The 17,048-nt window shown below is 39.2% G+C and overlaps 1 protein-coding gene across 1 annotated transcript; it reads right to left on the reverse strand.

Moving 5' to 3' along the window:
- Positions 1-4,903: 4,903 nt before the first annotated feature.
- Positions 4,904-9,032, reverse strand: mchr2b (melanin concentrating hormone receptor 2b). The gene is made up of 2 exons (XM_069171630.1): positions 8,369-9,032; positions 4,904-6,132 (listed from the first exon to the last, which is right to left on the reverse strand). The coding sequence occupies exons 1-2, from the start codon at positions 8,770-8,772 to the stop codon at positions 5,502-5,504; spliced, it is 1,035 nt and encodes a 344-aa protein (XP_069027731.1). The 5' UTR covers positions 8,773-9,032; the 3' UTR covers positions 4,904-5,501.
- Between the last annotated feature and the right edge of the window lie 8,016 nt (positions 9,033-17,048).

Raw genomic sequence — 17,048 nt, forward strand, 5'->3', positions numbered from 1 at the left:
TACTCAGTTTCCTTTCATAGGAAAACATTATGGCAAAGCTACTGTCTTGGCTACCGTGATGATTTTCTTCAACTGTGTCCAAAACCTTCAAATCAAATTGCACCATGGACGTTTTAAATGCCTTAAAAGATATCACTAAATTTAATGATGGTGAGAAGGACTTTAATTCAGTTCATGAAATCCTTTGCAGCTTGAATCTGTACCTGTTAACATGAGAATCAAATTAGGACCAAAGTCGAGGGTTCATCCAGGTTCACATTTCCCACAATATCAGACAATGCTGAAGCAAATAGCCAATAATGAGAACACTTATTTTTGAGCGGTCCTTTCTTGCTTTACTTGGCTTCCCCAGCAGCCTGCTGGAGTCATAAATACCGTAAGAGCCTACGAGAAACACTATAAATACAAATTCAAAGCTGGAATCTCATCCACATATTCTTTATAGAAAGGAATATGAGCATTGATGTATTCAATAAAAAAATAAACAGATTACAGATTATTAAAGTACAGTACTGTTTCTCTGCCGGCGATGATTGTAAAACAATTAAAAGTATACAAGTATACCGTACAGTGTATTATGTCTGAAATTTTACAAGGTGTGTTTACATTTAGAGATAAATTATACTTTTTAATCATAAATAATGGCATGTAAGACATACTATAGACATAATCTTTAAATGATTTAATTGGCTGGTTGACAGAGTAACATCACTGCAACATAACAAATAAAACAAAAAAACAACTACTAAACAATATCAAACACTGAGAAGACCATAAAACGTATTGAGTGTAATAAAGGCCCCAGGACAGATGTAAACTTAAAGGCCTCTATTCAGTCCCCAAAGTCACTTTGTGTCAATTTGATTACAATCAAATTAGTTTAGGACGATGCAAGATGGAAGCATGATATTGGCAGAAACATTAAAGGGAAATTCTATCAATTTCAAACATAAAGGTCAGTTTATTAGTCACTGTTAGTCCAGCTCCACCAAATTGAAATGAGGCAGTCCTCTTAGTAGAAAGGACATATGACAAAGCCTTCTAGTGGCTGATACCTAATATATAAGTACTGTGATGATTTTAAAAAGTCACAAAACCTATAGAGATGAAGAGGAAGGAGTAGATGAATGTGTTTAACGTTGGTTCCTATAATGCTTAATCACTTAAACAGGCGGCTATAACTGTAACCATGACAATAAACGTCCCCTTGCCTTAAAGATGAAATCTAAACCATACACTTTCCGCAACCCTTCCCACAACCAATATATTGCATCATGAAGGGGATATTTTATCGACTCCATGTGATCTTTTGGAGAGCAGTGATTACGTTTAAAAGACTTGTTGATAAAACAGCCATATGGTTTAGTAAAGTCAGTGAAAATAACCCAAATGGTGTCAATGTGATGTCATCTGGGGGTATCTTGATTTAGGCTTGCTAATCATATCAGAAAATCTGCATTGTGACATAGAAGTGTGGAGATTAGAGTTTGAAAGATGACAGAATTTACGAGGCAAGGAATGCCAAACGAATGGTGGGTATTGGTTGTAAGGTAGGAACTAAGCGTTTTCAGATTGACCAATTCTAAGGAATGAAAATCAAGATATCTCAGTCTCTGCTGTTTTTATTTTGAACATAATAATCTTTTTGTTAGTCTACATGGAAGAGTATGACTGAATCACTTGAGTGCTCCTTAAAAGGTATTCAAACGAAACGTTGACACAGGCCCTATTTAGAATCCGTGGCCTCAAGACTAGGTCCAAATGCGGGAGACCCATTAACAGCCTTAGCAGTTCAGTTTATATTTGTTATAATCCGACGACAATTACCCAACAAATTTGCATGTTATCAAATCAGCACAAACTGATTTCCCCAGAACATATGGCCCTGGGACTCGTCTGATTAGCCCAGCTCATAATCTGGCTCTTGATCAAAGCACACAGCACAAAGGGAACCATAGATGACAGTGTGATGCACCTACAGATGAACACAATGTACGTATAAGTGATCTGTATATAGGACACAGTGCATCACATTTAGTGCTCTGATGCCAATGTAAACATGGTTACACTTTACAATATGGTACACAGAAATATGATTATTTACCGAAGAATGAGTGAGGAAGGAAACAGGAATAACCTGCTAATACATGAATGTGCTCTGATTTGTTATAAAGGAACCCGTTTTGTATTCCCCACCAAGAACTCAGTAGGCCTCCAGGATGTACCTGTTAGTTTTATACTGATGCTTTACTTGATGCAGGTGGCACACATAAGAGGACATATTGGATATATAATCATTAAGTAATGAGAAACTTAGGTATGCAGAAAAAAGTAACTAATGTTTAAGTATTTTCTAATGAATAGTTACCAGTTTGTTCTGCTAAGCGGCTGTTCTAGAGGCAATCAGAAGAGTCTTATAAAGAAAGTTATTGTTATTCTGTTTCTCATCATAATTATTCATAATTATTCAAAAGCAGACAGTTTCCCTTCCTCCCATGCCAGTTTTGGTCTCTTCTGCGTAACTGAAGTGCTCAGCATTCTTAACTTGGCCTGTAATGTCCTCAGCAGCATTATTTATAGTAGTCTATAAAGTACTCAGAGATGATTCATTAATCATCAGGTCATTCCTGATTCGTTCCTCAGTAAATATACTCTGTTATAAACACTCTCTGACTCTGAAGACATCAGAAAATACAGACACCATTTTCCTCTACATTGCCTTCACCTATCATTATGCAAATGTTCAACCAAGCAAATAACATGATACTGATGCGAGAACATCATCAGCCCTTCATGCTGTGTTTGTTGTCACTGCAAATATCACTGAATCCCACAATGAAGCCACAATTTAAAGCAGATGTTACACCAACATCAAATAGAACAACAGAAAAACACCACAAATTAAGACAATCATCCCCATCTAAAGCTACAGATGAGCTCCATGTTTAGTGTCAACATTATTATCAGATTCAAACAATATCATCTAACAAACCTCTTTATGGTCGTCCATCTACGTGTCTGTTCATGACTTTTAGAAGCTAGTCGACCTCCACATTATTACACATTACATTACATTACATTTCATTTAGCTGACGCTTTTATCCAAAGCGACTTACAATAAGTGAATTTCAACCATGAGGGTACAAAACCCAGAACAACAGGAACAGGAACACGACTCCAATTATAGTTAATGCAGCTCATTTTACAGACAAGGATAAACAAGCAAGAAAAAAGTAAATCACTATGTTATTTTGAAAACAATCCATAAAAGTTGTAACCACAACAGGCCGACACCTCGAAAATCGGAGTGATTCTTGTTCGTCTTTGTTTTGACGAGACATTGAGTGTAAATTCGTTTTTTTGCCGCATTTTCCAGCCCTTGGAGCTGAATCACAGACTAAAAACTACACTTATAACAAACATCTTTCATCAAAACAGTGTACTAACATTTCAATTATATTATCGAGTGCGTGCCAGTCATCATCACCACACACTCATGAGATACCAACCCGTTCTCATTCCCGGAAATGTTACCGTTTTGTCACAGCCTTCTGGCATCTCATACATACGCACAGGCTGCCTCAGGGTTCGGCAGGAAAGACCACTAGGCTAGGTTTAGAAAAGATCAGAGTTTCAGTTCAAGTAAGTAATAACGAAAGTAAAGTTAACGTCATGAATGTTACGTAAAGAACATTGAATTGCGTAGGTAAACTACTACTACTGTTACTTAAAAGTTGACTTTTGCTCTCTGTTGTTTGTTGTTTTTGAACACCGTCCTCCTGGGTGAAAGGTTTTGTGTTTGTTCTCCCTGTTCAGATTTGATCTCTCTTTCTACTTTGTCGTATGACCTCCTTATTTAACCTGGGCGGTCATGGTTCAGACGCCAAAGAGCATCTTGTGCGTATCCCTGTGACGCCAATAGCTTTTATAAAACAGCAGTATTTTATACCATGAGAATGAGAACAGACTGCAGATATGGTACTCTGTACCACGCTCAGCAAATGATCTCGATGCTATTATTACAAAACCAAGTAAAACAGACAATTTTGCAGTTTCTTTGATGCTTGGCTGCCTTAAATAAAAGTTTCTTTCTTGCTTCTTTTAGCTATGAAACAATTACTTATTACGTCAATGGATACCACAATTGAAAAAATAGAAAGGATTACCAGTTATAACAAATGCTTTTTAAATGGCTAATAAATAGTTTACTCATACACCAATGAAACACAACTTTCGGTTCTCAGGATGTTGAAACTATCTTGCAGACTTGACCTTTAGAAGTCGTAATTAATAGCGCGCTACTTTTAATAACTGCAGACATGTTGGCTGAATGAAACGTGGGAAGACCATGAGAACATTTGCAATGTAACCACCACACTTACCAATAAGTTTATTCTTGACTCTCAAGAGATTGAAATTATCTGAACGCTTCTGCCAGCGATTATTCTTATTCTCATTGCCCTCCCCTCACTCCGAATTCTTTATCTTATAGACGAAATTAATGACCCCCACCTCACGATTAAGGCTATAGGGCACCAATGGTATTGAAGCTATGAGTATACAGACTACGTAGACCTTGGTTTCGATTCATACATAATTCCTACGCAGGATTTAACCCCCGGCCAGTTTCGGCTTCTTGAAGCTGACCATCGAATGGTAATTTCAGTTGAATCCCCCATCCGTGTACTCGTGTCTGCTGAAGATGTCCTTCACTCTTGAGCTATCCCCTCACTTGGCGTAAAAATGGACGCAATCCCTGGACGCCTAAATCAAACATCCTTTATCGTCTCCCGACCTGGGGTATACTATGGACAATGCTCAGAGATCTGTGGGGCCAACCATAGTTTTATACCTATTGTAGTAAAAGCAGTTCCCCCAGAACACTTTGAAATCTGATCATCTCTAATAATTGAAGACGTAATACATTTTATTACAAACATTTATAACTGCTTTATTACAGGATAGAAAGGATAAACACAACTGCTCATGACTGATCTATGAAGCATTAGTGAACATGTACTAACCCTTATTAAAGCCACTTGTTACAAATCATGAGCCTTTATGTTGAGTTCCTCATCAGAGAGTAGCACTGACAATCGTCTTGCTGCAGTTCATGCGTTCAGATTGAAGACATCTCATGCTGAAACTATCCACCAAACATCTTGTACAGCTTTTTAGTGGAATTAAGTTTCCAGTGGGGAAGTTGAATTAATGCTCTAATTCCCGCCTCCTGAAAGAATCCTGAATATCACATTTCAACACACTGATGTTTCACCCACGATAGAGCCCACAAGCTGCGCTTCAGTGTCATCACTAACCATCATGACACTGCATTTGACTTTTTTTTCTGTACTTGTTGATTTTGCTGCTCATGCTTCAGGCCCACTTTTCAAGTGGAGTCAGTTACTTCTTTGAAAAAGCTTGAGAATATTTGAGCAACTTCATTCTGGGGTGAGCAGCACAACATTTACATGTGTATTTACAAAGAGTTCTGTTTTTGATTAAATGACAGTAGGGCGGTCATTGTTCATGCTGGACCCATCGGTTTTGACCACCGTGACTTTGGATGAGTGCTGAGAGCTGTGGAGCACGTTCCTGTGGCAGAGACGCTCGCGGTAGTTCTGAGCGAAGATGAGCAGCATGAGCGGGTTGATGCAGCTGTGGGAGTAACTGAGGCAGATGCTGATGTTGTAGGCGTAGACGAAAGCAATCGTGGGCGTGTTGTTGCTCAGGTTGATCACCTGGATGACGTGGTAGGGTGACCAGCAGATCAGGAACACGGCGATGACCATCAAGACCATCTTGGTGGCTCTTTTCGCCCACACCGACTGCTTCCGTTTGACCCGCCGGATGGAGCTGAAGACGTGGTAGAGGGTGAGCGAGTAGAAGGTGCTGATGATGATGAGAGGGATGATGAAGCCCAGGATGGACTGGTAGAGCGTGTACCAGTACATGTCTTCAGGACCGTCCAGGTACATCATGCACACCTCCATTTGCTGCCTGCGTACGACTTTGGCGTACATCATGACCGGCACGGTGAGGAGGAAGCTGCCCAGCCACACCAGCATGTTGATGATGATGGTCCACTGCACGGTCCTCCTCTCTGAGCTGGGATGGACAATCGCTATGTACCTAGAAGGACGAATTCACTTTTTTTTTAAAGCTTGTCTTGTCTGATGCACTTGATAAAAACAGAAGTGCATGTACAAAACATTAGTTTTGCTTTAAGAGGTCATTTTCTGGTCTGGAACAAGCTCAGAAAATCAAATCAGGCAAGGAGGGAATGAAGAAATCAAGTACCATGTCAGAGATACTTAAGCTCTCAGTAGTTGATGAATGCAGCAACAAATTAGCATAATTTAGACAAGGTGACTGAGCAGGCAAGTATAAACATATTTCTGTTTACTTCTCCTTCACATTGAGGAGAAGGGAAATAATAATCCCTTTGTCGTAATTTACCCAGACTGTTGTTAAAGTGGAGCAAATTACATATTTCCGTCGCTGTCCACATGTTTAATGTCACTGTGTTTGTGCATGACATGTCTTTTGACATTAAACAGGCGTAGACACACCAACAATTCCTACAATTCTCTCTGAAACCTCCTGCTAATATTCAATTATCCTATCTATCACTAGTTTATCATTCTGATCAATGACAAGAGCTCCTCAGTTAAAGTGGCTTAACTTTACTATTAGTGTGACAATTGAATCAGTAAGTGCAGACCCAACCTGTGATTTACTTATGTGTAGCCTCAGATCAGCCAAGTTAAATATTCAAATGACCAAAAACGTACATCTCACACTGTCAGACCACCAGTGAGCCTCAGACTCCACAAAATGTTTTATGCTCGATATTCATCAGTGTCGCTGCGACCTTTTAGGTTCCTACAGACAAATGATCTCTGTAGTGTAAAAAAAAGCAGCATAACAGCAGCCAAAAGTATCTGTTTCTAATATACTGGTTTAGACACCTCAAGCATATAAACACATTTGACATGTAAGGGTGCTCTTCAGCAAGTGTTTGCACACTTGTGTTTAGCAGGATCATGTTGATATCCACAAAACTCCCATGAAACTAAATTACACAGCACCCTGAGATAAAGCAGGGGAAGTGGAAATAACTTTCCTCTTATCGGACACAACGGCCTCTTTGTTGGTGCAAATGGGGAGATACAGAGAAAAGCACTATCATGTCAGATTGAAATGTGAAAAAAAGATCTCGAGTGGCTAATGAGCAGATGACGTTTCAATAGGAGTAACTTGCCAGTATTGATATTCAACTTTTCAGTGTGATCACCCTTTGTGTTCCTAAACTGATAAAAAAAAAAAAAAACAAAAAAAAAAACCTGCAAATAAATTATTGATTTTGCAGCACACAGAGCTATTAAACAGCAAACTCTCATCACAGTGGTTTCATGTAATCACAAAAACAAACATTTATTCAGCCTTGTGCAAGGCGTTAAACACTATAATCATTTAGCCTTTTGTGTTTTCTCACACCTATAATTGTCAGACAGCTAGTTTTTTATTCACAGGTTATCAGTGTTATTAGTGTTAACGCCTGTTGACATGAGATTACAACCTACAATTACTTGTTTTGAAGGAGATGAATGCAGTTTAATTTTTAAAAGGGCTGTTTCATCCTTTCTCAGTAATTTCTGCTGTTGGCCTTCGTAATTAGAGGTGAATTGTTATGACAAGATGAAAATGGAAACAATAAAAGTAATAGGTCCACTACACTGAATATTATGAAGCCTTTAAAGACGTTTTCTGAACAGGAAGCAGTGCTCACCCAGAGCACAATTGGCTGGTCTCATGACCCTATAGAAATGCATTAGATGTGTGCAGCAATTTAGCTCCTGATCCAGATGTTACCTCAGAAGGGAAATGTTTATCAGCTGGTGTAAAGTACACATTTAATTGTCCTGAATGTATTCAGATCACAAACATGGCACAAAAGTATTACATTATACAGGGAACATTGTGTCTTCATGGCTTTGTTCCACAAATGATTACCCCACTCTGGTGGTACATGTTTAGATGGACTGTGTAGTGATTGCCCCTTTTAAAAAGGAGGCACTTACACTTACATCCAGGGAGGCTGGTAATCTATGAATTATGGATGAATGAGCCTGGATTTCTTTAAATTAAAAATATGTAATAACATTTTCCAAATAAAGGCATATTTAAAGACACTAGGTTAAAAGGTAAATTTAACTGCTTTTCCAAACAAATTTTCAGGTTGTTGTTGATGATTTTATCCTACTTTCACATATTTTTATATGTCATTTTTCAACGCTGTCTAAAGGAATAATCAATTTTCCTTGACTGACACCAAATCTACGAGAGGACTTGATTTAACACTTACCGGTCAATGCACAATACAGTAACAATCCCCACTGTCGTAAACTGGTTGCTGACATCCACCACCACAACCGCTTTACACATAAAGTTCCCGAACACCCACTGCCTGTCTCTGACCAGCTGGTGAATGTTGAAGGGCATCACAAGCAAGAACAGCATGTCGGCTATTGCCAAATTGAGCACGTAGATGTCTGATACCATTTTCTTCTTGCATGCTGCCACCGCATAGATAACCAGTCCGTTGGCTATAACTCCAACAGAGCACAGGATGCCGTAAATCGAAGGGAGTATGTGCATGAAAGTGGTGATGTCGATGTGACTGTAAGGTGGGGCAGTTGAGTTATGACATGACTGATCAGAAAAGTTGTGTGTTCGGTTGTTTATGCAGAATATGTCCGTGTGATTCATCTTCAGGTCCTCTTACTAACCGCGTCGGTGTGGTTGTGATTAAAGCCGATGTCTGTTCGCCAAACTTGGGCGGCAAGCTTGCGCTCCCTCCAGACGCGCGTCTCCTCTCCTTTGAATTGGACCAGGCGTGGATTCCCCGAGCAGGAATTAGATGGTTTCAAACGTGAAAACGCAGAATCCGATCAAGGCTTAACTACAAGAGCCACAACATGCCCTCCAGGACATGTTTGTCTTCAGGGAGCCAACTCTGATCTGACTGTTTATCCTGCGCACAGATCTGCTGTGGCTTCACCAAACACGGAGCGAGCCTCAGCGGACACTAGTTCCCTCCCTTCAAACATCATTCGCTGTGTTGTGGAATAACAAGCAAATGAAAAGAAGGCACTTTAAACTGGCAACAACTCTTGACAACAAATGGAAATAAAGAGGAGAGTAAACAAACATTCAATGATGCATCTTGATACAGTTTTGAATGTAAGGGATTCCCATATTCACATTCATATTCTATATAAATTAACGTTCATCCTGTGGTGTGAAAAATACAGAGATGTCAAAGGCTTCTGCTGCATGTTAAACTGCCAGCAAACTGAAAGAATCAACAAGGCTGCAGTCAGGCTACCTTTTTCGTGTTCCTTTAAAGAGTTTTAGGCACTAAGATGAAATAGAAACAAATCGAAAGGACTGCAGACACCTGTGGCCACTTTTGAGCCACTTTTTCAATTACTTTTACCCAAAAAGATTTGTGTTCCCTTTGGCATTTCACTTGCAGCATACATTTTACAGAGGATCTTTAAACCAAACATTCTTTTTTTTGTTTCCTCCAAGTTAGTTTCAGCTGGCTAACACTACTAATAAAGTGTTTTAATGCTGAATATGTGTTAAAGACCGCTTTGTAACTTTTTTTTTTTTTTTTAAATCAAGGATGTGAATTTCTTTAGAGCTTTCTTTTGACATGACCATGAGCAGCTTTTGAGGACAGAAGCTGATCCAGAGTTTGAAGCAGTGCAGCGGAGAGGGCTCTGATCTTACCAAAGGTCAGCGAGAATATGTCGTTAAGCTTTCCTCATGCTGGCTTCATGTGCTATTTGTTCATTCGATGCCATGCTTCTGTTCGATATTTTATCTTCTATTTATTCTGTTTGTACAGATAAATAGATCATTTATTATTTTTTCATATTTATTGTCTGTCCTTCTGTCTATCTATCTATCTTCATACTTCTGTCCTTTCTCTCTGGTCCACTACACACAGCCATGCCTCACTGAGCTCTTTAAACTGAGCTCTGAAATTAATTTCTTATCACCCATTTTTATTTTATCATCTCGATCCTCCTCCATCCATCCTTTCTCCAAAGATAGATGCAAGTGTCGGCTAATTGGTGTCATCTCTCTGTGCAGATTCTATTTACAAGTCAAAAACATGCTGAATTGCAAATCCAATATTTTTACGGTGTAATTCCAGATTCAGTGCAATAAAAGATAAGAGATGTCCCCATCATTTAAATGGAGGATTTTCATTGAGTTTTCTGTGTCAGAAGTCACTTGTTTTGTTCAAGTGTTATTGAACAAAGGTTTCAGACCAAGAACTAATTTGTTCTGTTTATATTTATTTAGTGTTGCATAATTCTCCACTGCTGGTAAATGGATTAGCATGAAATTTTGTAAAGATATTAATGAATACAAATTTTCCTTTCCTTTATCTACTCCTTATTCTGTCAAATATCTCAATATACAGGATGGACTTCCTCAGACTAAAAATAATCATGTGTTTCCCTGATCCCCCCCCCCCCCCTCTTGCTCTGTCATAATGTCAAAATTGTAATTTGTCCAACACCTTTTTTTGTGACGCTCATGAAACTTTTGAGAGCCTGGTTTGGATTACACGGCTGTAAGAAAAGAAACTGATTTTGATTAATAAAATATGGATTTTTATTTTTCAAATTGAAAGTCAGGACCAATGACAGCCCAGCAAGTGGTGTGTTCATCCATGTCTTGGGAAGATTCATGCTGCTTTCTCAGTGAAGGAAATCTATAATGGTGAATCAAGGAGGATATAAAACATTACCATGAAGAGATTCAGAGGAATGAAATGTTAAATCCCACTCCAATTCATTCCAATTAGTTCCCTTTCGCCTTCATTTTCCCTACAAATGTCATAATTTTGTAAACAGAAAAAGTTTCATGAAGGCGTTTTATAAAGTAAAGTGAGGATGCTTTGGACACCAATTAACTTCACATAAGTGCAGTAGATCAAATCAGTATTTGTTCTGATCTGTCCTTCCCTTTAAACACTAATGGACATGAATCTAGCACATTTTCCCACCGCAGCATGTCTCCTGCTTTTTATTTGAATACATTTTAATACGTTTGCTCTTGTGAGTGGAAACACAGAGCTCCAGATGATATCATGTGATTATCTGTTTCTTAGAAGGCGCTCATATTTTGGTTATTTAAAGCTAAAGTAGAAAAAGTACACGTAAAATAGACACAAATATCATTGTATGCAGTAGCAGATTACTTAAACCCGGAGACAAAGACGAGATTCACTGTCTTCTCCGGATACACTGCTGTGGGCTGAAATTACTAAACGCTTGAAGTGGGCCAGCGGCTGCTATGAATCTCCAAACCCGAACAGTGCTTGTTTCTTTCCTATGACTGCTGCCACTGTGAGCACTGATACGAGGCTGGGTTAATAAGGTCTCACCTCCCATCTGCTCGGTGGTCGACAGCGGAGGACAGAGCTTGCCCTGGTCAAGTCCCGCGTGTGGAGGTGTGCACCTGTGTGAATGTGAAGAAGCACGGGGCTGGGAAAGAGCAGGAGCGCTCAGTAAAACCCAAACCTGGATCCAGTGAGGAAAAAATGATGACTAAATGACAGTGTAAACCCCCTGCAGATGTTGCTTTAGAGGCAGCGCAGAATAGACAGAAAAGAGGGGAATTATCTAATCTAATCCAGGTTCGATGAGGAGACTGGTTAATCTGTCACTCGTCTGACTGCTGCACAGACAAGAACTATCCACCCCGAATTACGCTTACAACAACAGGTTTAATTAGAACACAATATAATAACCAATACTACAACAAATTGACAATTCCACACATCAAAAAGTGTCCAAGCGGGTAATGTGAAAATCAAAAACCTCTGAGATCTCGGGAATAAATGAAATTGAAAAAAAGTATAAAAGAAAGAGTTGAGTTCTCAAATGTCCTACCGCCCCCCCCCCCCCCCCCTGTGCACAAACATTGTCCAGCGAAATGGACTCCAGGTGAATTGTGATGTCCAGCTGAGATGAAGATTCTCTCAGGTGAAGGTAGACGGTGAGATGAATGAAGCTGGGGTGAGTGGTGGCAGGCAGGACGGTGGACGGACGGACGGTACCTCTGGTTCCAATGAAGAAAATATAAAAAAAAAAAAAAAAAAAGAAATTCAAAGTTCTAAGTATCTGTTGGCGAACCTGCAGCTCTTCAATGGCTCGTCGTTCAACATTCAATTTAAAGCTGTTAACTTTTCTTTAGCGGAATCTGATTCATGTTTTCCTGCCCACAACGCCTACCATACCGAAACACAGACGACGGGAAAACAAAGACCCTCTATTAAGAGATGGATGATCACTTCTATCGATCTCTGTGCATGGAGTAACACAGATTGTATATTCAGGAAAAGATTGACTCTCCTAGCACTTTTCTGTGCACAGAGGAAAACGGCTATGTGACAACCTGTCGACCTTACTTAAGGGGACAATAACATAGTTCCAAAACATAATAATTAAGATCCCAGATTAAATTATTCTGGTTACAAAAGCTTCATGAAGTATGTAGGTTTGTATTGCAAGTTTCAGAGTCTAAATAAAAACACATGTAGGTCTTAATCAAGTATACTTAATGGCCTCTTAAAATATATATATTAAATATGGATGAATTCATTTTTGATGATAGAGTCCTGCACTACTTCATTGTAACCACCTTAGTCCTCATGATTGAGATAACCTGCACCGCAGCTCTGGCCTGAGAAGGTTCATAAAAGCTGGAACAGAGCACATAAAACCCAACAGTGCTGTGGGCTGATGGGGAGTAAAAACAGATGCAACACAATGCAGTCACAAACAGCTAACACACAAGGCGATCAGCACATGGAAAGGGGAGATTGGCTGTATTTTCAGTGGCAATGAAAGCAAATTTAAATGACCTCTGGCGTGTTTCGGTCAATAAAAACTTTTTTTTTTTTATTGGTCAATATTAAAGTGATCCACACACCATCTGTATGGCAAACCGCTGCTTCTTAAAAAGGCTGAATTTGACTTCTTTCTTTAACAAATTTAAACTATTTCAAGGCTCAGTTGTTCACAGTGTCAGATAGTCTGTTTGAATTCATCTGGTTTTACTTCAGACTGGAACTATTTATGAAAGGTTTAAAAGACATCTCAAGTTAGATGTTTGTCTGTCTTTTAGAAGAAAACTTAACTATCAAATACGTTGTAAATAAATACAATGATGTTGAATTAGAAAGATAAATTTTACTGCACAGAATTTTCACAGCAGGTCAGAAGGTGCCTGAGCATCCTCCTTTCCATTTCTCTCATCAGTCCTGATGAGAACTCTTTAGAGTCAAGAGTATAATTAGCTTTGACATTAAATTATTTTAGAGGAGCATTAGCACTTTAGTTTCTCAGAGTATTGACCTGCTGTCATTCAGGTAAAGAGGAAGAGTCTTTTTTTTTTTTTTTTTTTGGTCAGACTTCAAATGTATTCACCCAGTGTTCAAAGATCGGGGTGGATGTTGTGGGGCACAACATTATGAAGGATAGCAAACAAAACAGCAGGAAGAATTTATGTAAAACACTGAATAACACTTCATTATTCTCAATTAGAAGCAATATAGACAGAATTAATGGTCATTCGTTTTAACTTTACCTCCATTTACTGGCTACTGGATGAATCAAAACCAGCAAAATTTGTTTCACGTGACTAAATCTAATATTTGAAAACAAAATCAATTTCCAACAAGATATGGTGCAATGAATCTTTATTTTCAACAAATATAAATGGTGCTTATAAAAGTAGCTGCTGCAGCAAAGCAAGAGACTTGAGGCAGAGCTGAGGAGCAGATCAATGTAGTGTTTGTAAGCATGCTGCAAGAACATGACAAAGTATCAAAAATAATGTTGTCCACAAGTGGCATGAGTTCCTCGAATCCCAACAACCCATTGACCAACCCCCGAACCCATCCAGCAGGTTAGCCTGACCCACAAAACCCACTGACTACCAACAAACAGATTACGTACATAGAATTACATAGAGTAACACATTTCACTCTAAATTAATAACTTTATTCAAAACCGTTTCAAGCATTAAATTCAAGACCATCATCTGAAGTTTGAATTTCAATACATGCTTCACCTCCTCCTTAATCAAACATTTGCTGCCTCCTGGAACCTTTAAATGGTGTTCATGCTCCTTGGGGACACTTTTGGCCTGAACACCTTGGAAGGGAGACACAACAGCAGAGGTAAGATGCTTATCAGGGTATTGCACTTAGTTAACGTGACACAAACCTCCATCTTAACATTAATCTGGTGATTAATCACTTTAGCAAACATTGCACAGTTAAAAAAAAAGTTATTTCCTTTCAGCACAACCAAAACCTGCAAAAACTCTTCCACTGGCCATGCCTTCGTTAGTGCCATCTGGGAGGCAGCTGTCAACAAGGTACACGTTTTTTACCATGTTCATAAATTAAAGTGTTAATCTGTCAGATGTGTTTCACCATAGCTGTGTAAGAAATGAAGAGGACCTTACGTACTCAATCAAAATATGTCCTTCAAAGAAAACCACCCAAGGTTAATGAGTTCCTGGTTAAAAAAAATAACTCTCCAGCCCTTTTTCATTGACTAAACACCGGCAGACCCGAACAGCCCACAGGGGTTAACTGTTCCTGGTGAGGTGGATGTTTAATCAGTGAGTCTCAAAGATGCATTTGAAAAGTGAACCTTAAAAATATGATTTTTATCTCCAACTCGCAGTCAATAAACTTGTTTTTTTTCCCTTGACACTAGAATCCCGTTCACTGTGTGCTGTATCACCCCCAACTACACTTAAATAAATTGAAATAAATTGTTGTGGCCACAACAGATCATTTTCTATCGCCTCGAGAGACCCTGACCTGAAAAAACCCTACGCTTTGTGTCCGTACATCCACTATGGATGGTGGAAGTGACAGTCAAGAGACACAAGCTGCTTTCAAATGAGACATAAAACATAAGAGTGCTTAACTAACTTTTCTGAGAACATCTTTAATTCAATAATCTGTTATGCCAGAGGCTGAAATTTAAAAAAAAAAAATTGAACTGAAATGGCAAAGAAGTTACTACCGAGTCTCTTTGGGATATAAAGAGACTTCAATAAAATTAGTATGTAATGAGTGCACTGTGTCTGACTTCCTGCAGTTGACAGATGCCCATCATGTGATTTTTTTTTTTTTTTGGTGCAGATATGGTAAATTGTTGGTGTTGGATATCATTTGTGTGCGCTGCACATTCGACTGAAGTAGTTTAAAAGTTTGTTGTCACAGCTAAGCTCCGATCCAGAGAGAAAACACAGAGCAACAGAAACGAAACAGTACCCTGCCCTGTTTGGTTCAGTTAATAGTGTCACATGGCATAGATGTCATGTGATTTTTTAATTTTTTTTTTTGTAATGATAAGATAAACATCTCAATGGAAGCTCCGGGGCCTTTGCTAATGTTTTTTTTAAATTATGTTTTTAATGAAGAAGAAGAAAACGTGACAGGAGGAAAAGAGACTGAATGTGACACAGGTGACTTTACAAGATTAACAGTTCAGGTGTTCAGTTGGTAACAGTCTGCAACCCCCAGTGATGCATGCCACTAAATCCTGCACACTTTTAAGGCAAATTCCCCTCGCCGTATGGAAGATCCAGTGCTTCCATTACATAAAGGTGGTGACCCTCGTGACCTAAACAACTGTCATCCGACAGTATATCAAGCTGTTCTTTATGTCCAAAATCCTTGAATCACTTGTTGCCTCGCAGCTATGTGACTTCCTGGTGCATCATGATGTCTTCATCTGTAGCTCTGAGTCTTTTAGACTGACTCATAGTACAGTGAGTGCTGCAGCTGATGTGTATGACATTCTTGAATCACTTGAAGTAAGGCTTTTGATTCTGTTGATCACAACATCTTGTTAAATAAGCTGCTTTATATGGGTCTCAGCTACAGCCTCTCTTTGTTCATGAGAGACATGAGGGAGAATAACTCAAACCTCCTCCTCCAGAAAGGGCTCATCGAGGGAAGGCACACCTGGCATCAACAATCCATCCTCGCTGATCTCATCACAAGTGGCTGGCTCTGAGTACGGTAGTTCAGTCCTGAAATTACCATGCAACCCAAATGCATCTGGAGTGTCCACTTGTAATCGGATCTCGCTTCACCACTCTGTGCAAATAAACATGTACATCTTGAAAATGTACAAGTACATACGCACATGAACACATTCAGAGATGAGAGCAGAGAGAGCAGCTGAAGCAACAAGTATATGAAACAATGACATGTCTTTGCTCACTAGAGCCTCATCTTAATGCACTATAAGAAATTTATGATATATTCAAAGTTTGTATATGTCCAAACAGTCTTGTAATTTGATGTAATGTGTCGGCACCGGGTCGGATACAAACACAGGAATGTGGCCCCGAGATCTGCATTTATTTAATTTATTTCTGTTTATTCAGCAGATGTACGCATTGCGTACACACTGCTAAAAGAATGTGGCCACATGCGTCCCAATCCACCTCTGAATGTGGTTTGAGCAGATTGGATCACAATTAATCCTTTACTTTGTACTTTTAGCTGACCACTTGTGATCCGATCACCTCAGGATGGATCAGATCAGATTTTACTTCCAGGTGTTGTAGGTCATCGTTGCTCCTTGTGGTGCAATAAGGTCACTACCCCTTCAGGTGTCATCAGACCTCTGTGGGCCTTCTGCCTCAGGGGGCGGTAATGAGACCTCTACAATGAGGTGAAGAAGATACGAAAACACTTGCGGAAAGGTGAGACTTCTGCTTTTTCTGTCATTGATGTGACTATTAATTCTTCAGTGCTCAGCAGGCACAGAGACAACCACAGAGCAGAGAGGTTGAGTCAGAGTGTGAGATGACAGCTGTGCAGCAACCTGATCAACATGGAACAATATATCCGATAACTATTCACCTCTTAAATTCAATCTACACTTGATGATTGGTACAAGTGTTGTAAACTAGATGCT

The sequence above is a fragment of the Embiotoca jacksoni genome, unplaced genomic scaffold, assembly GCF_022577435.1.
Source record: "Embiotoca jacksoni isolate LCO1_2020_lvr unplaced genomic scaffold, fEmbJac1.0.p SCAF_5, whole genome shotgun sequence".
Lineage (NCBI taxonomy): Eukaryota > Metazoa > Chordata > Actinopteri > Embiotocidae > Embiotoca > Embiotoca jacksoni.

What these genes read in the sequence shown, in the direction of transcription:
- mchr2b (XM_069171630.1), bottom strand. Translation starts at nt 8,772, where the DNA reads ATGAATCACACGGACATATTCTGCATAAACAACCGAACACACAACTTT. An exon ending in ACTGTATTGTGCATTGACCG is followed by an intron (nt 6,133 to 8,368) that starts GTAAGTGTTAAA and finishes TCGTCCTTCTAG; the next exon opens with GTACATAGCGATTGTCCATC.